Source organism: Silurus meridionalis, chromosome 5 (genome assembly GCF_014805685.1).
Source record: "Silurus meridionalis isolate SWU-2019-XX chromosome 5, ASM1480568v1, whole genome shotgun sequence".
Classification (NCBI taxonomy): Eukaryota; Metazoa; Chordata; class Actinopteri; order Siluriformes; family Siluridae; genus Silurus; species Silurus meridionalis.
In genome coordinates, this window is record NC_060888.1 from 17,389,612 (window position 1) to 17,412,869 (window position 23,258).

Genomic DNA, 23,258 nt, shown 5'->3' on the forward strand with positions numbered 1-23,258 from the left:
TTTGTATTCATTAGCAACAAAAATGCAATACAAACACATTTTGTATTAACAGAAAAATATAAACAAGAAACAAACAAAAAAAACCAAGCCAAAGTATTTTTATGGTAAAAACTAGTAACCAAGCTATATAATGTATGTATTAATTGCCACAAATACTAATCGTTAACAGACATGGCGTTCCGTTTTTTATTTTCAAACTAAAATTTTTTTTATTAACAGCTGAGCATAGAGGGAAAAAAAAAAGTAAAAATATCAAACAAACTCACATTTTGTCATTGAGTTTGTGTGATGATTACAAAACTAAGCAAACAGTGCTAATATTTTCACTCATGGTTTATTCACTCTGGGATTTGGTTTTGACCACTAAATGTCTGTCTGTAAGTCACACCATTTCTTTTGCCACTGCACAAAAACCAGATGTTTCTTTTTCCCTTAATAAAATGCACATGTAAATAAATTATAGTAATTTTTTTGCCATTTCATGCAGTTACAGATAATACAGCTGATGATCTTCTAATGTATAATTTAACAGTATTGCACCTCCACTTTTTCTTTAATTATTTATTTGATACCAATTTTTTACAATCAAATCTTTTGTACAAATCATCCAAAAAACAAAAAGTTAAACATTCAGAAATTCACTGATTTATGATTTACTGCATGCAATGCTTTTTGTGAGCAGTTTCCTCCAAGACTTGCTGCAGCTTGTCATTGATGTTCTTTAACAGGTTTTCTGTCCCTGTGATGCTCCTGGCCTCCAGTAGCATAGCTGGCATGCAAGATGGTCCATACTGTCAAAAAGGGAAAAAAAAATCAAACAAAAAAAATAAAAATTCCAAGATTTAGTAGAAAATACTGAAAAGTTTTTTTTTTATCTGACTGTTCGACATATTTTTTACTAAAAAAAACAACTGAACCAAACAATCTTAAAATAATAACATTTATGACTAGTTCAGGAGCTGCTAGTGCAGTCCAGTCCTCAAAGACAATGATAATGTATTCTTATTTTAATTTTAAAAAATAAAATAAAAATAAGACAAGCTGAAAGTCTTCAAGATCTGAGTTGGAGACATTTAACAATACATCTCTAGTATCATTAGAACATGTAGAACTTCCACAAAACAAGGCTGATGAGTATTAGCTCATTTAGTTTCTCACCGTTTCTGGTTCATCAGTGTGAGTGCTCCGATGTTGAAGGTATCTCCTGTTCAGCACTTTTAGGTTGTTAAGAAAGGCAGTGCCCTGTTTCAAAGCTGTGAGCCTTTGCTCCAGATCACTGTGCTCTTTCTCAAGCTTCCTCATCTCAGCCTTACTCCTGATATGGTAGAAAAATATATATTTTTTACTTGAGTGAAATAAAAGAAAACCAATGTAGATCCACTAAAAAATTACTGAATTTTTTAACATCTAACATATATTGCTTACTTGATTAGTTCATTTTTGGCTTCCAATAGTCTAGTCTTCTTCTGGTTTAGGCTTCTATTAATCTGAGCCAATTAAAAACAGAGAATACATTAATTTCTAGAAAATATATTAAAAAGAGCTTGGTAATTGGATTGCTGTCAAGCACCACCAAGTTCTGACTTATGTCATTCACTGTCCATTACATGATCTTATGTAAATAATTGTCTGGAAACGATACAAAAAAATCACAAGTGAACACAAGGCAAGCAGATCCAACCTTTACAGCTTCACACTTTACACTGTTAAACTCCTTAACTGCAGTGATCTGAAAAACAGATGTGTTAGCATTAGCTGAGAGCTATGCATGTTATCTTGTTCAAACAGAATGTCTCATCTTTGCATGAAATGTTATTTCGGATACATATATGCTTCTGTATTAACAAATATTCAGAGAGCTTTACCTTCTCAGTGAGCTGCTCCTCAAATGAGTGAGAAAGTGCATTTATTGCTTTTTTAACAACCTCAGAGCTCACAGTTTCTCTGCACAAAATCATCATGCTCATTTTAATATTTTAGTAAGAGTGCATTATTACAATAGCAAATACTGTTTCAATAAAAAAAAGTAGAAAATAAGTTACGTGATGCCAAAGACTTACTTATATTGTGCGACAAATTCCTGGAACGCTTCAAGAACAACATCAAAATCACTTGGATTTCTCACACTTCCTGGTTTCTGCTTCTTCCTGGGATTATGACTGTCTGTAACAGAAAGAAAGAATGTCATCCTCCTTATCTAATAGATGGACAAACTAAACAACAAATCCTTTCAAGTCTTGACAGTATGGGTGTGTTGTTTGATTTACAAATCAGAACAACCCAAACAAGATTTTCAAGAATTCTGATGATTAGAATTGTTTCAGATAATAAACAGAATCTACCAACCATCACAAACTCTTGTAAATGTCTATAAACACAATTGTAAATGTCAGGCAAATAAGATTTAGACATATTGTCAAGACACCACAGCAGAATCTCAAATTCTTTAGGCAACACCAGAGTTAGCAAAAAAACTGCTAATTGCAACACACCTTTTCCCTGAAATAAGACTTTAGTGCACTGTGTGGGATATGAAGATATAATATCAATCACTAATAAGTGTTTTCAAATAGCAAACTATTTGAAAACTTGATTTGATGTCAATTACCTTGTCTTTTGTATATAGAACACTATAAAATGTAAAAAAAAAATAAGAAAATATTTTCCCCAGCTTTTCATTGCATATGAACATACACACATACATGCACTACGTGTACAAACGCTTGTGGACAACTGATAACACTTAGTCCCCATTTGCTGTTAAAAAAAATCTACCACTCTTCTGGGAAGATGTTTCACTAGATTTTGAAGAGCTTGTCTGTGTTCAGTTCAGACACAATGGTAGTAAAGTCAGGTACTGATGTAGGGTGTAGGGTGAGGAGACCTGGGTTAAGTCAGAGTTCCAATTCATCCCAAACATGTAAAGCAGGCCACTCAAGATCTCAAGATATGGTTTACATATTTTATAACCCATGTAAACCATGAATCTTCAATGAGCTTACTTTGTCCACTGAAACAATCTGGGGTCTCCTAGTTCAAGTGAAGGGAACATTAAATGCTACCACTTCCAAAGAGATTCTATACAGTTGTGGAGACTCCAACTTTGTGGTTGTGGGGAAGAACCACATTTGGCTGAAAAGTCAGGTGTCCCAACACGTTTTTTTTTCTTCCCATGTAGTGTACATGTGACAGAGCATAACCCAAACACTACACAGTCAAGATACATGGTGGAGCTTCCCCAAACTTTTGCCACAATGTTGGACACGTGGTTGTTTGTAATATGTTTGCCTGGAATAGTTAACTGAAACTGAAAGTTAACTGAAACGTGCTCTAACATGTTCGGGTGTATAAAGAAGTAATTTACCAAGACTGAAGTGGAAAAATGTAAATGTCTTAAAAATGGAAAGCGATGTTCGAAAATCTAGTGGAAATACTTCCCAGAAATCAGAAGAAAAGTGCCTTTGAAATAGGATGTTCAACCATAGATAACTGTTTTAGAGTCATTGTTGTGCTTTACCAGTTTTGTCTTTAGCAGGTTTAAGAACAGTTTGCCTTTTAAACATCTTCATGCTGCTTTCACAACATTACTTGGCACCACACAATCATACCTCTATTGCCTACCACTCCTTTTGTAAACTACTGCTATTGGCTCAAGCTGTTGTGATTTTCTTTTTTTTTTTAAACGAAGCAAATGTTTTATAGCATCTGGTTTATTGATGCTTCTTATAAATGCTGACATTATTTACATAAATATTTGCATAGCAGATTAAGTTTCACAATACTGTCATGAAGTCAGACCAAGTGTCTGAGGAAAATCATGGTCTTACAATGAGAATATTCAAAAGCTGTCTACAGTAGAGTTTAGTAGTCTGAAAGCCTACAGACCAAAATAAGTTAAAGATGTGAATTAACTCTGTTTCCTACGTGTGGAAAGCAAAGTAGTATGTGCAGGAAAAATAAACATTTATACAAAATAAAAAGACTAATTTTGAACACCCAAACTGCTGGAGTCATTGTGCTCTTCAGAAAAGAGGAACTTGAGATGGATTTCAAGGGGAAATCCTATGGATGAAGAATCTCTTTCACCAGGTTTCACTACTGAGATTTCAAAACTCCATGGTATTATAGCATAATCGAAACATATCTTGGTAATTTGAAACTTTTTATGAACACGCAAATAATGAAAATGAAAGAAAAAGAAACCTGTTGCATATTGTTGCCAGAGGAGGTTGATAGTCATTATGATTGTTTTACAATCTATGAATAAATCAGAGTAGAGGGAGTATTCTTGACTTGTGAACGCACTAATAAATTCTGTACCCACTACAAATGTAATACATTTACTATGTACTTTAATCATTAGTAGGTAACATATCCATAACATATCCATGCAGGGTAGCTGTACTAGGAACTCAATTACTTAACCATCATCTGCCTAACTGGATATCGGATTACCTCACAGACCGACCACAGTATGTGAGGTCTCGTGACTGTGAGTCCGACATGGTTGTCTGCAACACTGGCGCCCCGCAGGAAACAGTTCATGGCCCCGTTCCTCTTCACCATCTACACTGCAATGTTCAGCTCAGCAACCTGTCACCTGCAGAAGTTCTCTGATGACTCTGCCATCGTTGGTCTTATCACGGATGATGATGACAGGGAGTACAGAAGACCGATCCAGAACTTTGTGGACTGGTGCCAACAGAGCTGCCCCCATATAAACCAAACAACTGGGGGTGGATTTCCGTAGGAACAAAATAAAAAACTTTATTATCACCAATGAGCATTCAGGAAAAGGACATTGTGAGAGTGGACTCTTACAACTACCTGAGTGTTCATCTGAACAGCAAACTGGACTGGACAGATAATACTGAGGCAATTTATAAGAAAGGACAGAGCACTCTTTCTGCTGAGGAGATGAAGGTCTTTTGGAGTGCAGGGAGAGCTACTGAAGACCTTTTCTGACTCTGTGGTGGCAGCAACCATCTGCTATGGTGTGGTCTGCTGGTGCAGCAGCATCTCTAGTCAAGTCAAGTCAAGAAGCTTTTATTGTCATTTCAACCATATATAGCTGACACAGTACACAGTGAAATGAAACAACGTTCCTCCAGAACCCTGATGCTACATACAACAACAATCACAGAACAGAAAACACAGGGCTAAGGACTAGTAAGTGTCTTTGCTACATAAAGTGCATGTGTGCAACCTGGTACAAACAGTGCAAAGACAACACAAAACAGTGCAAGACAACACACAAAACACAAAATAGTACAAAGTGAACAGTAGCAAAAATGTAAACAAAATGTTGTGCAAAAGAGCTAATAGCAGCAATCCAGAAAGATGTGCAAAAACTGCAGATAGGAAGGGACAAGCTGATCAGGAAGGCCAGCTCAGTCACCAAAATATACACTGTTGTTACTGTGCAAACTGTGCAATATTAACAACAACGTTTTTTAAGTAACACGTGCAATAACAATAATTTAAAACTGTGCAATATTACATATGTGCAATATGTTTGATAACGTAACTACTTACTCGTGGTCTCTTTTTTTTTTCTTTTGTATTTATACATTGTGTTGTGTATATAATATATACTGTATTATGTTTCTACTTTTTTAATTTTTTTTTTTTTTTTTGCATATTTGCACATTTCTTTTTCTTTGCTGCTGTAACAGAGAAATTTCCCCACTGTGAGACAAATAAAGGTATATCTCATCTTATCTTAGATATAACCACCAGAAGTCTTGTTTCTCTGATTAGCTCTATACAATCTTTATTTTATTTTATTGTATTAGTATTTATATTAAACATTTAAATTGTTATTGAGGGAATAACTGTGACTGACACGTTAACAACCCCACTCTAGACACACTCATTCACTCCACTTTAGTTAAGGTTAAGGGATTTTACCTGAGGATCCAGATGAAGATTTCCTTTTCTGTTTCTGACCTTTCTGTGGATGACTGGATGATGACCTATGACTTGTACGGGATGTCCTATTCCTCTCACTGCTCAGGTGCTGCAATTCAATATCTGAGTCAAAAAGGTTTGGCTTATATAAAGGCAAGGAACAACAGTGATTTAATTCTCGAAAACAGAGATCATACTTTATTACGTAGTAACAGACATTTTAGAAACCTATCTACAGCAATATTTTTAGATTTTATTTGAATTCATATTGATTCATTTATTTGCATATCAGCCATATATGTATTCTTCAAAATAACGTTAAATGGCGGTAAAAAGAAACCATAGATATATACATAATTTGTTATTGTATTGTCAATGTCTAAACCTGTATTATTTTGCAATATTAGGTTACCGTATTTTCCGGACTATAAGCCGCTACTTTTTTCCCCACGCTTCGAACCCCAGGGTTTTTCCCGGTTTCACAAACTTCAAGCCAAAAAACTGAGCCCCATAACATTAGACCAATAAAATTGCCGAACGGGTTCAGGTGAACCAATAAAACTCTTTATATTAAATCAGATGCGCTCCCACTGAATCGGGCCGTACCACATCATAAATATGTATGAGGTTCCTCTGACGTTTGCCCTGCCGCTCACTCAGACTGTCAACAGGAAATGCGCTGAAAACAACCGAGCATGAAAAAATGCACTTCACCTGTGTTCTGAACTGAACGGAGAAAAGCTTCACCGATGGTGATTTTTAAACGCACGACGATGCCAAAAGAAAAAAAAAAGAGAGAAATTGTTGTGAAAGGAAGGAGGAAGACAGTGAACAATGACTTTCTTGGTAGGCTACTGTTTAGATACAAGCCGTTGTAACTCGTTTAGTCAGGGTCATGGGATAGCTCGCTAACTCCAGTTGCAACAGAAATCATATAAGCACAGACAAGTTTCCAAAACTCGTGCTTTTTTATTTTTCTTGGCAACATCGTTACGGGTTAGTCAAAGAAACTTTCTTTCGGCTTCTACCATTAGGGGTCGCCAAAGCGGATCATCCGCATGTTTGATTTGGCACATGTTTTTACGCTGGATGCCCTTCCTAACGCAACCCTCCCTATTTATCCGGGCTTGGGACCGGCACTAAGAGTAAAGAAATGAGCATCAGAAAATATTAAGGACATATTCCTCGGCCTTGCACACATGCAGTAATACCGGAAAAAATGCGGTGGCAGGCTATTCCCAAAATGCCGCTCTGCTCTTAAAGGAGCTAACATATTTCACCCGTTACACCGTGTAACAGACACTGTCTTTCGTTAAAGCCTGTGTAAAGTTCATTAGTTTCAGTGTAGACACCTGTGGCTTATAGACAGGTGCGGTTTATTTATGTTCAAACTAAAAATCTTTGTCAAATTTAGTGGGTGCGGCTTATATTTGGGTGCGCTTAATAGTCCAGAAATTACGGTCGTAGCAATCCTTCTGTTGGATATTCTTATTCTCATGCTCCAACTTGGCTGAAGCTTTTACGAAAAACTGACAGTCCTGTGAAGAGACGTCAGATCTTTGTTTTCCTGTGCTAGTTTCGGGAAAGAAGTTTGGGAAAAAACAAGTCTTTTATTGTTTTTGAGAGACACATGCATTTTCCTTTTGCAGGGCACCAGACAAAAAAAATTAATTAAGGAGCAATTGGCTCCTATGAGAAAAACAGCAGGTGCCAAATTATATTTTAAAGTGCCACACAAGAATGAACTTTAAAAAATTAAAAAAACTTCCATCCTGAAGTCATCCTGTCGTGTGTACATCTGCCATCTTTCTACAGCATGGCCTTGAAACTGAAGCAATCATATAGGCGGTGTTGAATTTTATTGAAGAGCATTTTTATGCTTTTCAATATTGCAGCATTTTCTTACAGTCTCTATTTTTTTATGATTTGTTCCGGTAATGCTCGCTTTAGAGCAGAAATCACAAAACATGCAGCCTGTGTTGGAGACTGTTTGAAAAAGTCGGATGTTTTTTTTGAAAAGGAAAGGTGAGTTTTGCTTTACTGTCTGGTTATGCGTCTCCGTTTATTAAGTCAACAAATGATGTGATAGGCTATTCCTCACAGAACACGCACACAAAAAGTCCTAACATGCAGATTATCATAACGTGCAAATTTATATGGTCGCAGGTGGCGATCTAGGCGAAAATATTACAATTTATTATTTTTGGTCGCATTTCAGTCGCAGTCCTGTAGAGCCCTGTTCTGTTTAAATGCAACAATGCAATCCTCGCAATGTTTGTTCTTCATACCAACTAAGGGAGTTTTTCCTTGCTACTGTTGCCCCAGGCTTGCTCATTAGGGATTAATACACATAATTCACTTTTATTAAATGTATTTGTTTTATAATTCTTATAGCAACAGTATGGTTTCATGCTGAGGAAGAGCACCACAGACGCATTATTTGCTTTGAGAATGTTGATGGAGAAGTATAGAGAAGGTCAGAAGTAGTTGCATTGTGTGTTTGTGGATTTAGAGAAAGCATATTTCAGGGTGGACAGAGGAGTTGTGGTATTGTATGAGGAACTCAGGTGTGTCAGAGAAGTATGTGAGCGTGGTGCAGGACATGTATGTGGACAGTGTGACAGCAGTGAAGTGTGCAGTAGGAACGACAGACTGGTGCAAGGTGGAGGTTGGACTGCATCAAGGATCAGCTCTGAGCCCTTTCCTGTTTGCAGTGGTGATGGACAGGTTGACGGACGAGGTCAGACAGGAGTCTCCGTGGACTATGATGTTTGTGGATGATATTGTAATTTATGGTGAGAGTAGGGAGCAGGTTAAGAAGAGCCTGGAGAGGTGGAGATATGCTCTGGAGAGAAGGGGAATGAAAGTCAGTAGGAGTAAGACAGTACATGTGTGTGAATGAGAGGAAGGGGCAGTGGAGTGGTGCGGTTGCAGGGAGAAGAGGTGGTGAAGGTGGAGGAGTTTAGGTACCTGGGGTCAACAATGCAAAGTAATGAAGAGTGTGTTAGAGAAGTAAAGAAAAGAGTGCATGCAGGGTGGAGTGGGTGGAGAAGAGTGATAGCAGGAGTGACTTGTGATTGAAGGGTATCTGTGAGAGTGAAAGGGAAAGTTTATAGGACTGTGGTGAGACCTGCGATGTTGTATGGTTAAGAGACAGTGGCATTGAATAAAAGAAAGGAGGTGGAGCTGGAGATAGCAGAGCTGAAGATGTTGAGATTTTCATTGGGAGGGACAGCGCATGTAGGGCGTTTTGTAGACAAAGTGAAAGAGTCCTGTTCTGTTAGAGCCAAAAATTTTACATTTGGACTCATCTGTCCATAGAACTTTATTAAAGTAATTCACTGTCCAATTCTTGTGTGTTTTTTAATTCTATCTTGTATATTTATATAAAATATATATTTACCTTTTTTTAGCGTATAATGGAAAATGCAGTCATAAAACCAATAGCAATTTCCAAATTGCCATTTAAATCTGAATAAAATCTAGAAAATGCTGCTACTTCTGTAACATGCCACATGCTGATTTACTGTAGGGGCAGGTGGAAACCTCTTATGCACTTTACTAGAACAGAGTGTCATAAATCGGCTCTATTTAATGAGAAGAAACATACCACAAAACAGAAAACTTACAAAGCTCTCATCCTCATCGGTTATGTCCTCTGAAGACAAAGATGGTCGCGTTTGGCTTTCCTCATGAACTATGTCAGGTGATGTGTCGCTGGCTGCACTTTCACTTTTTCTCTGGACACAAGAATATTGCATATATTATGTTATGTGTTGATAAACACACTTAAAAGACAAAAGTCTAAAGCAGGGGTTTTCAACTGGTTCTGTGCCAGGGACCACCATTCTGACTAACAAGTAATCCGCGGCCCACTATTGTGTGTGCGCGTGTGGGCGGGGGGGCGGTGTACTCCTTACCTGTTAGTGGGATTTCTGGGCGTGGTGACTTCCACACAGTCTGTCTATTCGTGCTGATATAGTGGTACATAGTGACAGCCTCATATCATTCTCTGGTTCTAGCCTTGCCCTGTACTTGTTCTTTAGATATGCCAGTGTGGAAAAACCGCTCTCACAAAAGGTATGAAGTTGGAAAGGGTAAAAGACACCTCAATGCTTTTACTGTAAGCTCTGGAAATTTTGTCTGGCAACTTATCCAGAACGTATTATTAGCACACTGTATTGAATGACATAAATGGAGAAAACCCAATAGTGCTGTCCCACATAATTTAAGTTTGTAGATGCAAAGTGCCATGGTTTAAAAAAAAGAATTGTATTGTTCACTAAAACATACTGCCAAAAATAAACTGTCAGTTTATCCTGTGTCAGTTTGAATATTTTAAATATTATCATTAAATTCAGTTTTCCCACTAATGTGCAAATATTCTGGAAATGTTTGGAAAAATAAATTATGGAAAAAAGTGATTTTAATAGTGAAATTATGTAGGCTGTCACGGACCACATGCAATGCCGCCGTGGACCACCAGAGGGCCGCGGACCACCTGTTGAAAACCCCTGGTCTAAAGAGAAGAATCACATCAAATACAATTGTCTCAGAGACCTTAGACCTTTTGCCGCCATTCTTTCTGCTCTCTGGGATGGTCTGCAAATGTCTGTGAACAAATAAAACGTCCACACAAAATATAATTAAAACTCATAACGTTATTTAAACCTTATGCTTAAAACATTGTTGTTAAAGCAACGTAGGTCGGTGATAAGAAAATCAAAAATATAAAACAAAAGATCAAGAATATAAAACGAAAGAAAATTTTAAATACTGAGATTGCGGTGTATGCGCTGTCTGCTTTGGTGGCTTTTGGTTCCCTTTGAAACTCTTCTTCTGTGCTTGCACTTCACTTTCCTGCTGTGCTTTCAGATTTTTCACAGCACGTGCAGGTCTCTTAGGAGTCTCCGTTACGCCTCGGACCTCATTCTCTCTTCCTTTAGATGTCTGTTTCTTTGCTGTGGCCTTGTGCTGATGATCAGAATCGGGTCTGCTTTCGTCCTCCAGAGCAGTGCTGTGTAGAGGGTTACCTAAACAAACCAAACACAAACAGAGCACAAAATGTAAGATCATTTGACAGGCAAAATCTGTAACTAGCTCATCAAATAGATTGCTCATTTTATGAATGGTATACCTACCATGTGAGGAATACTCCTCTCCTTGAAAGAAGCTGGCCTTCTCTATTGAGGACATATCCAGACTTTCGGCCGATGGTGAATTGTTCTGTTTCTCGCTCCCATTCTAAAAAAAATGCGTGTTATATAAGCAATTAGGTAAGGCATTAGATCAAATGACAATATTATGTAGTAAGAAAGAAAACACTTGGGGATGGGATGTTAGGAAAATAATCAGTGACATTAATTCCTCATAAACCACTGTGATTATTTACAACTCACGAATAAACGTGTCTTTATATAAATCTTCATATCAACTATTAATATGTTTAAACGCCGTATTTCTTGAATTAGTTGTTACTGTAAAAACGTTAACGCTCAAGAAAGAAAACATAAAATATGATACAGTGAGGCGGAACTACTTTCAGAGCGGTTCTTGTAGACCCGGGGGTCTCCAAATACCGGGGCGCACAGGAAGAATAAAAACTTTTTCATTTGTATTTCCATTTTATTGACTTTCGCGGTCTCCATGGTGTTTTAATAAAACATCTAACTAAGCCAATTACTTACACTTGCTTCATTCGCAGTTTTTCTGTATGCATCAGTAAATTACGCTCGCACTGATTCGGCATTATACTGAGTTATATTTGTATTATGTATATAATTAAGTTCATAATAAAACCAAATAATATTATGTTATAGACATCTCCTTCTGACCGGTCAGACTAAAGATTTTAACACCACCCTAATAGAATATATTAATAAAACAGGATTATATTAACACAAGGTCTAGTTTACGTGTTATTCAACCAAAATCCATCAACCTTGGCTTCATTTTGAAGAGATTTCAACAGTCGTGTCACGCGACTCATCTTTACTGCTGAATAAAAGTCAAATCATCACAAAACATGAGCGTGTTTGTAATATTAATATCCTCCTTCGGTACCCGTCAGGATCCGTCCTTCCTGACTTCCGCAAATATTTCCCGCGAAGTGTTTAGACTGTTTTTTGTAAATACCATCATTGTACAGAGGGGGGATATAAAGTACTGATTGTGTAAAATATTTGATTTTAAATACGTACGCATTTGAATACAAGTACAACAAAAACATGTATAACCAAAATTGTTCGTTAAATTTAATTCCTAAAAGTAAAATAATAATAATAATTATTATTATACAATTAGTAAACCAGTATCACCTTCCTATTTAAAAAAATGGACCGCGCCGGGATTTCTTCTCTTACACCTGCGCAATGCTGTACACAGCTAATTTCTGCCACCTGCTGACGCATAAAGATAAAACAGGCTGACACATTCTGCTGGTAACCGAGTGTTTCTATAAGCAGTATGGATGGTAAGATTCACAAATTTGCATCGCTGCATTAAAGTTAACGATGTAATGCATCGATTTAGAAAAGTGGATCGGATTCAAGTTGGCATTTGTACGAATCAATGCGTTTTTTTTTTACATCTTTGCCTAGGTAAAACCCGATTTATTATTTATATATAATTATTAGTAGTAGATAGGCCATGTATGAGGACAGTGTGACAGCAGTGACGTGTGCAGTAGGAATGAAAGAGGTGGTGAAGGTGGAGGAGTTCAGGTACCTGGGGTCATCAGTGCAAAGTAATGGAGAGTGTGTTAGAGAAGTGAAGAAAAGAGTGCAGGTGGAGTGGGTGGAGAAGAGTGACAGGAGTGATTTGTGATAGAAGAGTGAAAAAAGAGTAAAAGGGAAAGTTTATAGGACTGTGGTGAGACCTGCCTTGTTGTATGGTTTAGAGACAGTGGCATTGACTAAAAGACAGGAGGTGGAGCTGGAGGTAGCAGAGCTGAAGATGTTGAGGTTTTCATTAGGAGTGATGAGGATTGACACAATTAGAAAATAGTTTATTAGAGGGGCCATGCATGTAGGACCTTTTGGAGACAAGGTGAGGGAGCCTAGACTGAGATAGTTTGGACATGTGCAGAGGAGGGACAGGGGGTATATCAGTAGAAGAATGCTGAGGATGGAGCCACCAGGAAGGAGGAAAAGTGAAACATTAATACACAAAACAAAGTTGGATCCACATGTGCTAAAATAATAACTTCTTCTAGCCTTTCTCTGAGTTTTTGGTAGCAGGACTGCAAGCATTTTTGCTCATTCAGCCACAAAAGTATGTGAAACGAGGAACTGATTTCCAAACAATGTTTTCATTAGCATTGCTTTGTGAAAAGGGACATTGTCATGCTGGGACAGGTTCATGCCATTTCGTTTCAGTGAAGGGAAATCCTACATAAGACATCCTAGAAAAAATGTGTGTCCAAATTTGTGGCAATAGTTTAAAGACAGCCCAGGCGTCTACAAACATTTGACCATATAATACATCATTAAGAGGCATTTTAACTGGAATGACTGTAGTGTGTAACTACTCCCTATGCCCACTAGGTGGTAGTAAGCGATGGAATTAACCAGATTTGTTTTCTTTTTTGAGATTTTTATATTGGTTCTAGATACAGTTTAGCAGATCATTCTCTGATGTTAAGTCCATATTTACTTCTTTCAAGAACTTGTCAAAACCGTTAAACCTTTTCCTGTAAAATTTGCACAAAAACACTTTGCTTTATTTCAAATAACCAAGAAAACCGTGCAGAAATGCTAAAAAAAATGCACGGAAACCCTGGCTTATTTTATTAGGATAATATTTACGATAATGTTACATTGATAATACTGATTTTATGAGGTTAATATTGATTAACTTCAGGTAGTTGGTTTGAAAGAGGCGGATATAGAGGACAGGGTTGTATGGAGACGGAGAATCGCTGTGGCGACCCCTAATGGAAGAAGAGGAATATTGTTGCTTCTGCTACAGATGATATATGCGGGTGGTGCAATTGTGGTTGCAGTAAAATAAGATTTGTTAAATTGTGTTCATTGGGTTTCTTGCTTTACTAATGGCATTTAAGCTCACTGCATACGATGTCTGTAATGCAGGGCTCTGTTATAATTTGTTTCTGTAAAATATTCACGGTTTCTATATGCATGGTGTCATAATTAAGAAGTAGACTGATTCCAATAGGATACGACTGGGTGTAAAATGCAAGGACTAGTTGTGAAATGCACGAACCGCCACTGATTATTAATGGAGACTGAAGTACATGAGATGTGATTCAGCTTTTTGAAAGCAAACCCTGGATTTGAAAATGCCTTTTAACGTCGTAACCCACAGTGTCCGCTAGGTGGCAGTAACGGCGGCATCAGTGTAAAGTTGTATGTATAAAAGAAGAAGAGCACACAGCGCGACCTGTCAAGTGATGCTTTTTCCTGGGTCACTCCCGCGAACGTGTGGGTCAGTTTGTCAGTCAAGGTAAAGAAAGACTTGTACTGTGTGTAATGTTGAATTTGTTTCAGAATCAAAAGTATTATTTGAAACATGGCAGTGTGAAGGACATAGACGAGCCCTCACACGTCCCTGGCCTGCACATGGCAGCTCGCCAGGCGGGTTAGCTGACTAGCATCTCAGCTGTGAGCGTAATGAAGCGGGTGTGTTCCAGTACTGAATTCAGAGAACAGGCTACTGTTATTTAGTCATTTTTATGCCTAATATTTTTTTGTTAGCCTTTTCCCAAACTGATGTTTTTAATAGTTTTGTGATGTGAGTCACCCGATCTCTGATCTGATAACTGTATTAATGAGTAACGAATCTTTCGATGAGATTGTGCCACCTGCTTCTTGTTGCACGACATCTGACCCTGATTACTGACAGTCTGGCGGTGAGATCAGATCATTAAGTTATCAGTGTCATTCAGGTTACATTTTTGCTGTAAATGAAGGACACGCCCCTCCCGACCCCAGCTTCTAATACAATTACACTACTGTACACTTCAACTCACTACACTTCACTGGACTACAACTCACTACAGTACACTGAAACTCACTACACTGGACTACAACTCACTGCATTACACTGAAACTCACTTCACTGGACTACAACTCATTACAGTACACTGAAACTCACTACACTGGACTACAACTCACTGCATTACACTGAAACTCACTACACTGGACTACAACTCACTACAGTACACTGAAACTCACTACACTGGACTACAACTCACTACAGTACACTGAAACTCACTACACTGGACTACAACTCACTGCATTACACTGAAACTCACTACACTGGACTACAACTCATTACAGTACACTGCAACTCACTGCATTACACTACAGTATACTAACTCACTACACTGAAATACAACTCACTACAGTACGCTGCAACTCACTACACTGGGCTACAATTCATTACACTATAGTACACTAATTTACTACACTGAAATACAACTCACTACAGTACACTGCAACTCACTACACTGGACTACAACTCACTGCATTACACTAAACTGGAAAACAACTCGCTGCACTGCACTATAGTGCATTACAACTCACTGCATTACACTACAGTACACTAACTCACTACACTACACTGGAATACAACTCGCTGCACTACAGTACACCACAACTCTACACCAAACTGGACTACAACTCACTGCACTGCACTATAGTGCATTACAACTCGCAGCACTACACTACAGTGCAACTTACTGCACTGCAGTTCATTACAACTCACTGCACTTCACTCACTGCACAAAAACCCACTGCACTGCACTACAACTCTCTGTACCTCACTCTACTACAACCTGCTGCACTGCTCTCCAGTGCTCTGCTGCACTGCACCACACTCCAACTCGCTGCTCTACAACTCATTTCACTACACTACTTTCCACAACAAATCTCTGAACTCCACTACAATACACTGCAACTCGCTGCACTTTACTACACTACAACTTGCTGCACTGCTCTCCAGAACAATAAACTCTTCTGCTGCACTGCAGGACGGTATGTAAAATTTTGCTGCAGTATAGTTTACTGTTCCACTACTCTGCAATTCACTCAAATACACTACATATTAAACTTTCCTTTACACTGCACTCCTGTACACTGCACTTACTCTGCTCCACTACAGTAGGTTATGCTTTACTACACTGCATTAGAGCACACTACACTTCGCTACAGTATTTTGCACTTCCCTAGTCTTCTCTTCACTCCTCCACACTCCAGTTTCTCACTTCTCTACATTGCAGTCCATTCCTCCACACTGTGCTCCTCTTCACTTCACTCTGCCACACTCCACTATGATCTGCTACTGTTTCTTTATGTACGTGATGCATCACACAAGCATGCGTGTCTCTTATTAAATAAAATCGTGTATAGTGTTTTTTAAATTGGTATATTAAAAAAATTGTACAAGACATTCTGAAGACAAAACAAGTATAATTTATTAATAATAGTAAAAAGAACCTAACATTTAAAATGATCTTGCAATTTGGGATTTCATATCTGGAGCTTTTTTTTTTTATATGGACGTTGTTAAAAGTCTTTCAATGTAATTTTCGGTGTAAAACCGTATGTATAATTTCCAAACATTTACAATCCATCTGCAACAATCTTGTCATTTGGAATATAAATTCACATAGAAAAGTCAAAACGGTGATCTAGAAACCTTTGATTCTGAATGTAGTTATTTTAAAGAAATATATTGCAGCATCCTACAAGACCTGCTTTGTTTCCATTTCCATCAATGTTTTCATTTAACAGACTTGTATTTAACTAATTATTTATATCCTAGTTATGCAAGTCTTTGTGCTTCTATAAAAAATAGAAAAAAAAGAGACTGTTGAAGAAAGTCACTGTGATTTATGCTGTATTTTCAATCAACAGCATCATCACACAGCCATCTTTCCTTAAAACCTTCTCCCAGAGTTTCTGCATGCTCAGCACTTGTTTGGAAGGACTGTGAACTGAAAAACTTATTTAGTAAGTAACTGGGAATCACCGGTAGAATGACGGTGTTAGAATCACAGTTGCTTATGTAAACAGTGTTCAGTTTTGCCTGCCAGGGGAGGTGGAGGAATAACACAAGTGATGTACCATAGGATTATTGGGGAGGTGTTTAGAAATTACTGCCTCACTCAAGTCATTGAAAAACCTAAGCCAAAACTGGGTGGTTAAACCCAGGTAGCATTGGTGAATCCCTTTTAGTGATACCAATGGAGGAGAAGCATTTCTCAAAATGTGGATCTGGAACTCTGCTTTCTGTAGACCATGGAGCTAGGGGTTTCTTTAAACATGACTGTTTCCTCTCTGTAATGTATTTTCGTAATGTAATCTATGTATTTTTGTGTAGTTTTAATTTGAGTGCCTGTTTAAGTTGTGTTTGGTTAAACTTGTGGGAAAAAATATTTTAATGTATGACAATCAAATATCGTTTTCCTGCTGCAAATAAACTTGTGGTAGATATGTAGAGAAATAATGAACAGAAATCTCAATCCCACAGCAAAATCTCAATCATGGTACACATTCTGACAAAAAACTTTGTCAGAAAATCTAGTTGCTGCCTGCTCCTTAGTGCTGCTCTGTACATTAATACTCTGCTTTATTTTGACCTAGAGCAATTATAATGCTCTAATACTCGTACATAGTTCATAATTATTATTCTAGGAGTTACATTTCCATCAAATTATAGCACCGGAGCTGTCGAACTGTTAGCTGTCAAGTTACACAACGTAATCAGAAAAGCAGCTGCCACAAGTCTCAAAACTGAAATTATTGACCTTTACCCGAGCCTTTTATACGGACACGGGTATAAAAAGATATCTGTTCAGGGATACAGTTACCAGCAGTGAAAAATGACCCCACCAAAGAGTGGAACCGAATTAAACAGCTAAAAAAACAATAGCAGGAGACCAGAAAAGGTCCTTCGGCAAGTAGAATATAAAGATCCACATGAATGTGAAGTTCTAAAGTAATATACAGCATGACATCTGTAAAGTCAAACCGGCATTAAATAACTTAATTATTTTAAAAACTGTAAGGAGTTTAGAGCATTTTTGAATAAAATCTTTTTGGAATCATTTGAACTAGACACGAGTCAGGAAAATAGTAACCCTTGCCTCTGTCCTCATCTCTTTCAGGACTAAAAGGGTCATGCAGAAGTTATGTATCAACTCTTATCAAGTCTAGAACACTGGTGCTGCCAGACACGGTTTCCCCATAAAACACAAACAGAAAGGTTGCTGAATCATGATTTTATGTTGGTTAAGCGTTATTTGTTTAGCTGTTTTCAAAGTACAAATGCACAAATTCAGTATACATTAAAGACTAAAGTAATACATAACTGTTAAAGTAACTGTAAATTGACCAATGTTTGTACTCCTTACCTGTTAGTGGGATTTCTGGGCGTGGTGACTTCCACACAGTCTGTCTATTTGTGGTGATATAGTGGTACATAGTGACAGTCTCATATCATTCTCTGGTTCTAGCCTTGCCCTGTACTTGTTCTTTAGATATGCCAGTGTGGAAAAACCGCTCTCACAAAGGTATGCAGTTGGAAAGGGTAAAAGACACCTCAATGCTTTTACTGTAAGCTCTGGAAATTCTGTCTGGCAACTTATCCAGAACTTCATAAGGGGTTGTGGGAAACACAGTGGTACCTCCGCTCCTGTTTTGTCAGTTGTTACTGTAAATCCATATTTAACATAATGTCTGCAGAGCATGCAGCAGAAGCCTGTCCATCTGTCCTGACATCTGTCACTTTCCTCACTAAAAAGCGATCCATGCTGGTGCTAACTAGCAAACTTCACCTTAGTTAGAAATGTTAGCTAACAGCTCCACTCCAAATTTAAATTCACCAAAACTATTAAGCTTCTATTCAATAAAACCTGAATAATGTGTTTTCTTAACTCCGAGATGCTGGTCTATTTCACGCGCAAGATGAATGTGTACGTATATGACACAAAACACAACGTTAGCAAAGTATAGGCCTGATAGGTGCAAAGCTAGCCTATCCTGTGTCAGTTTGAATATTTTAGATATTTTCATTAAATTCAGTTTTCCCACTGATGTGCAAATATTCTGGAAATGTTTGGAAAAATAAATTATAGAAAAAAACTGATTTTAATAGTGAAATTATGTAGGCTGTCACGGACCACATGCAATGCCGCCGCAGACCACCGGTTGAAAACCCCTGGTATAAACGGCCAGAACGCTAAGCGGCAGCATGCATTCTGCATCACGCAACCTACCGAACAGCAGCTAACAGAGGACAGCAAGAATCACCTCATATACGATCAATTCTATACCCAGTAAAGTTGAATGTTCAGAATCCTGTACCGTGTTTTTACTGCCATGCTGGGGCAAGTACAATCCCCTGATCAGCGCACACCAGAGAGTAAAATGGTCCTTTTGAGCTAGATCGGAAAACTTATATATATATATATATATATATATATATATATATATATATATATACACACACATGTCTTGTAATGAATTAGCTGTTTACCAAAATAAACAGTTCAGGTTTAATGGCATTATTTCTCACGAAACAAACATTAAATTTTCCTTGGTTTGCATTTTAATGAACATTAACCATAAATGTCCAAACCTGCTACTTCCACTTTTCCTAAAAAAAAAAAAAAAAAGCAAACATTGATTTTAAATATAAATGTTTATTTTGGACTTAATTACTTTATAATTGGGAACACATTGAATTATTGGAATATGGTCTAAATGAGATTTTTGCTGCTTCCATTTGGTTTATAAAAAAAAAAAAAAAAAAGTATGTAGTATTTATTTGTCGTTTACTTCACAGTTATGACTTGAATGCAATTTCCTACATCAGTGTGAGGATTTAGTTCAGGAAGCCACTGCTATACAACTGAGTACAGTTGTATAAAATGTGATGAATATGGGTGCCTGCCAAATGGAATAAATGTAAAGACTATATATATACAGTACAGACCAAAAGTTTGGACACACCTTCTCATTCAAAGAGTTTTCTTTATTTTCATGACTATGAAAATTGTAGATTCACACTGAAGGCATCAAAACTATGAATTAACACGTGGAATTATATATGGAATTATATACATAACAAAAAAGTGTGAAACAACTGAAAAATGTCATATTCTAGGTTCTTCAAAGTAGCCACCTTTTGCTTTGATTACTGCTTTGCACACTCTTGGCATTCTCATGATGAGCTTCAAGAGGTAGTCACCTGAAATGGTCTTCCAACAGTCTTGAAGGAGTTCCCCGAGAGATGCTTGGCACTTGTTGGCCCTTTTGCCTTCACTCTGCGGTCCAGCTCACCCCTAAACCATCTCGATTGGGTTCAGGTCTGGTGACTGTGGAGGCCAGGTCATCTGGCAGCACCCCATCACTCTCCTTCTTGGTCAAATAGCCCTTGATGCCTTTAGTGTGACTCTACAATTTTCATAGTCATGAAAATAAAGAAAACTCTTTGAATGATAAGGTGTGTCCAAACTTTTGGTCTGTGCTGTGTGTGTGTGTGTGTATATGTATGTGTGTGTGTGTGTGTATATATATATATATATATATATATATATATATATATATATATATATATATATATATATATATAGACACACACACACACACACACCTAATACTATATGTAAGACTATATGACAATATAGTCCTGTAGATGTGGGGTTTCTGTGTGGCAATGTGTATACCCAAAGTAAAATTATTATATTATTTTTTCTGTTTCAGGTTGCACTGCTGTGAAGGTGCGCTCTTGTAAATATGGCATCGAACAACAAGAAGTAGTGGGATATCCCATGGGGGGGGTTACCACCATGAACCCAGACTCCTCCCTGCCCCCTCCTTCAGGCAATTCATGTAGCAGCGGCCCTGTCCTTAAGCATGGCTTGGAGGTGGATGTCCGACCTCGCGGGAAACACTACGTGTGTGGCTCGGTTGCTGCTTTCACCAATATCATTATCACCTTCCCCATCCAGAAGGTACTGTTCCGCCAACAGCTGCATGGCCTGCGAGCTACTGATGCAGTACGCCAGCTTCAAAAAGAAGGTTTGAGAACCCTGTATCGCGGCCTGCTGCCTCCTCTGTTGCAGAAAACGATTACAGTAGCTCTTATGTTTGGCCTGTATGAAGACTTTTCCCGGCTGCTTTCACACCATGGTGGGTCTTGCGGCGCTCCCGAAATTCTCACACGCAGCACAGCGGCATTTCTGGCTGGCACAGCCGAAGCAGTCCTGACACCGTTTGAGCGTGTGCAAACGCTGCTTCAAGATCACCGGCATGCAGGGCGTTTCCGCAACACGCCACACGCCTTTGGCACACTGCTGCGCGATCATGGAGTGAGCGAGTGCTACCGTGGCCTGATGCCTGTGCTGATGCGCAACGGACCCAGCAACATGCTTTTCTTCGGACTGCGCGGTCCACTCGGGCAACAGCTGCCTGAAGCCCACACCTACGCCGGACACATGTTGAACGACTTTGTGTGCGGCGGGCTTCTGGGAGCTGCGCTCGGAGTCCTCTTCTACCCACTGAACGTGGCAAAGTCCCGGGCACAGGCGCAGGTTGGAGGCGCGTTCGTGCCTTGCATCCAGGTGCTTAAGACCGTGTGGAGAGAACGGGGCAGGAGCGTGCCGATGCTCTTCCGTGGTGCAACTCTTAATTACCACCGCTCATTGCTCTCATGGGGCATCATTAATTCAACATATGAACTGCTTCTGAAAGTCATTTGAGGAGAGAGTGAGGCATGATGGGAGAAGGGCAGAAGAAGAGCTGACAATATTTGATCTTTTCAGCAGCACAGGCGCTCAAAGGCACTGCCATTTTCTTATGTTCACCTACAGATTTCACAGAGATATGTTTATGAAAAAAAGAATGCTAATCTTGTGCTGTTTCCTGAAATGTGCACTCATATTTGTCAATGTTCTGGTAACAACCACTGCCCTTTTTACAATCTCACATGTCCTACTCATTGGGAAGTGGCTTGTAAGGCATTGAGATGGGAATCAATATTAAGTGTTGCACGACTAAATAGAAATTGTCTTTAAAAAGGTGTAATGGTATTCCTATTAATCCAAATAAAACACCAGTTGATACCTGGACCGTACCACAACTGTTTTATCTGTATTTTATTCTACTTGTCAGCATTAAAGAAAGACTGTGGACAGGAAGCTCAATAAACAAATTGTACCAAGTAAGAATGTAGTCACAATTCAATCCATCAGCAAAGCTTTGCTTGGTTTTGTAATTCAAGTAGAAAAGTAATTGTGCTATGAGTAAGAGTAGCTTATAGCCACCAGTTTACCATTATGCAAACTGAATGCCTAAAGTAGAGAGTCTGTCATTCTCAGTTTCAGAAAACAGCAGAATAAGTGTATCTACTTGAAGGGGAAAATGTTTATGGCTCATTACACTTGTGGACTTTTGAAATAACTCATTCTTATGGAAAGGCTTTTCACTAGATTTTGGATTATGCGTATTACTATATACCCACCCAGCCACAAGAGCATTAGTCATGTCAGGCGGTGTTGTCTGGTATGGAGCTGTTTTTTGGGTTTAGGGTCATAGTTCTATGCAGGCCACTTAATTTTTGTCTTCATGGAAGTCACTTTATTGACAGGGCTGTCCTAATGCTAAAACATGTTTGGCCTTCATTCCAAAGTGAAATTGTAATACTTTCAATACAACATACACACTTGTCTAGGATGCTTTTGTACTTCCAACTTTGTGGCAACAGTTTGTGGAGAACCTCATATGGCTGTGATGACCACAAAACATTGTCCATTTAGTGCATGTACATTACCAGTCAAAGATTTTAAACTCATGTTCTACTTTTAAAATTAGCACTTTCTATTGATTTAACCAAGTCTACTTTCTAACTACCTTTTAATAAAGCACTCATTAGGAACTGATCTCAACCTGCCAATACATTACGTTATTTGTAATGAAATTAAACTTAAGAAAATTTTAATAAATAACCTGGAAATAAGATGCACTGTGATTTCCTGTCATCATACACAGTGTTTGCGTTAACTGTTTATCCTGAAGACATTTCTGTGTAAAGTAGGCACTAAAGATTACTGAAGGAAATCTATTGAAGTCTTAACAGTTCTATATTTCTTACCTCATCTGAGTGTTCAGTTCGAAGAATAACAATGTGTTCGGATCAGAAGTTCTCCTTGAGATTACTGAGGCTGACCTGGTTCAGGTTCATGAAGATTTGGGTATTCAGGCTGCATAATAAGAAACTGGTGGCTTTAAGTGTCTCGGTCAGTAGGGATGCAAGTTTATATGAATATACTTTATTCTGACTACAGTGAATGTGGTAATGCGTTTTAAGCAGATACAAGTACA

The 23,258-nt window shown here is 38.2% G+C and overlaps 2 protein-coding genes across 4 annotated transcripts; one reads left to right on the plus strand and one right to left on the minus strand.

The window, feature by feature from the left end:
- Positions 1–315: 315 nt before the first annotated feature.
- On the minus strand, positions 316–12,006 carry cenpu (centromere protein U). The gene is made up of 12 exons (XM_046849545.1): positions 11,852–12,006; positions 11,052–11,154; positions 10,688–10,943; positions 10,471–10,522; positions 9,540–9,650; positions 5,911–6,019; positions 2,061–2,163; positions 1,866–1,944; positions 1,682–1,729; positions 1,426–1,487; positions 1,159–1,315; positions 316–791 (listed from the first exon to the last, which is right to left on the minus strand). Exons 1-12 carry the CDS (start codon positions 11,897–11,899, stop codon positions 654–656), a joined length of 1,266 nt encoding a protein of 421 aa, XP_046705501.1. The 5' UTR covers positions 11,900–12,006; the 3' UTR covers positions 316–653.
- A 288-nt stretch (positions 12,007–12,294) lies between these two features.
- slc25a51b (solute carrier family 25 member 51b) lies at positions 12,295–22,102 on the plus strand. 3 transcript variants are annotated; one of them, XM_046849548.1, is made up of 3 exons: positions 14,302–14,373; positions 16,788–16,883; positions 20,640–22,102. In XM_046849548.1, the coding sequence occupies exon 3, from the start codon at positions 20,708–20,710 to the stop codon at positions 21,635–21,637; it is 930 nt and encodes a 309-aa protein (XP_046705504.1). In that variant the 5' UTR covers positions 14,302–14,373; positions 16,788–16,883; positions 20,640–20,707; the 3' UTR covers positions 21,638–22,102. The 3 variants fall into 3 exon arrangements, with proteins under 3 accessions (XP_046705502.1, XP_046705503.1, XP_046705504.1); XM_046849546.1 differs by lacking the exons at positions 14,302–14,373; positions 16,788–16,883 and adding an exon at positions 12,295–12,382; XM_046849547.1 differs by lacking the exon at positions 16,788–16,883 and having other exon boundaries at positions 14,229–14,373.
- The last annotated feature ends 1,156 nt before the right edge of the window (positions 22,103–23,258 follow it).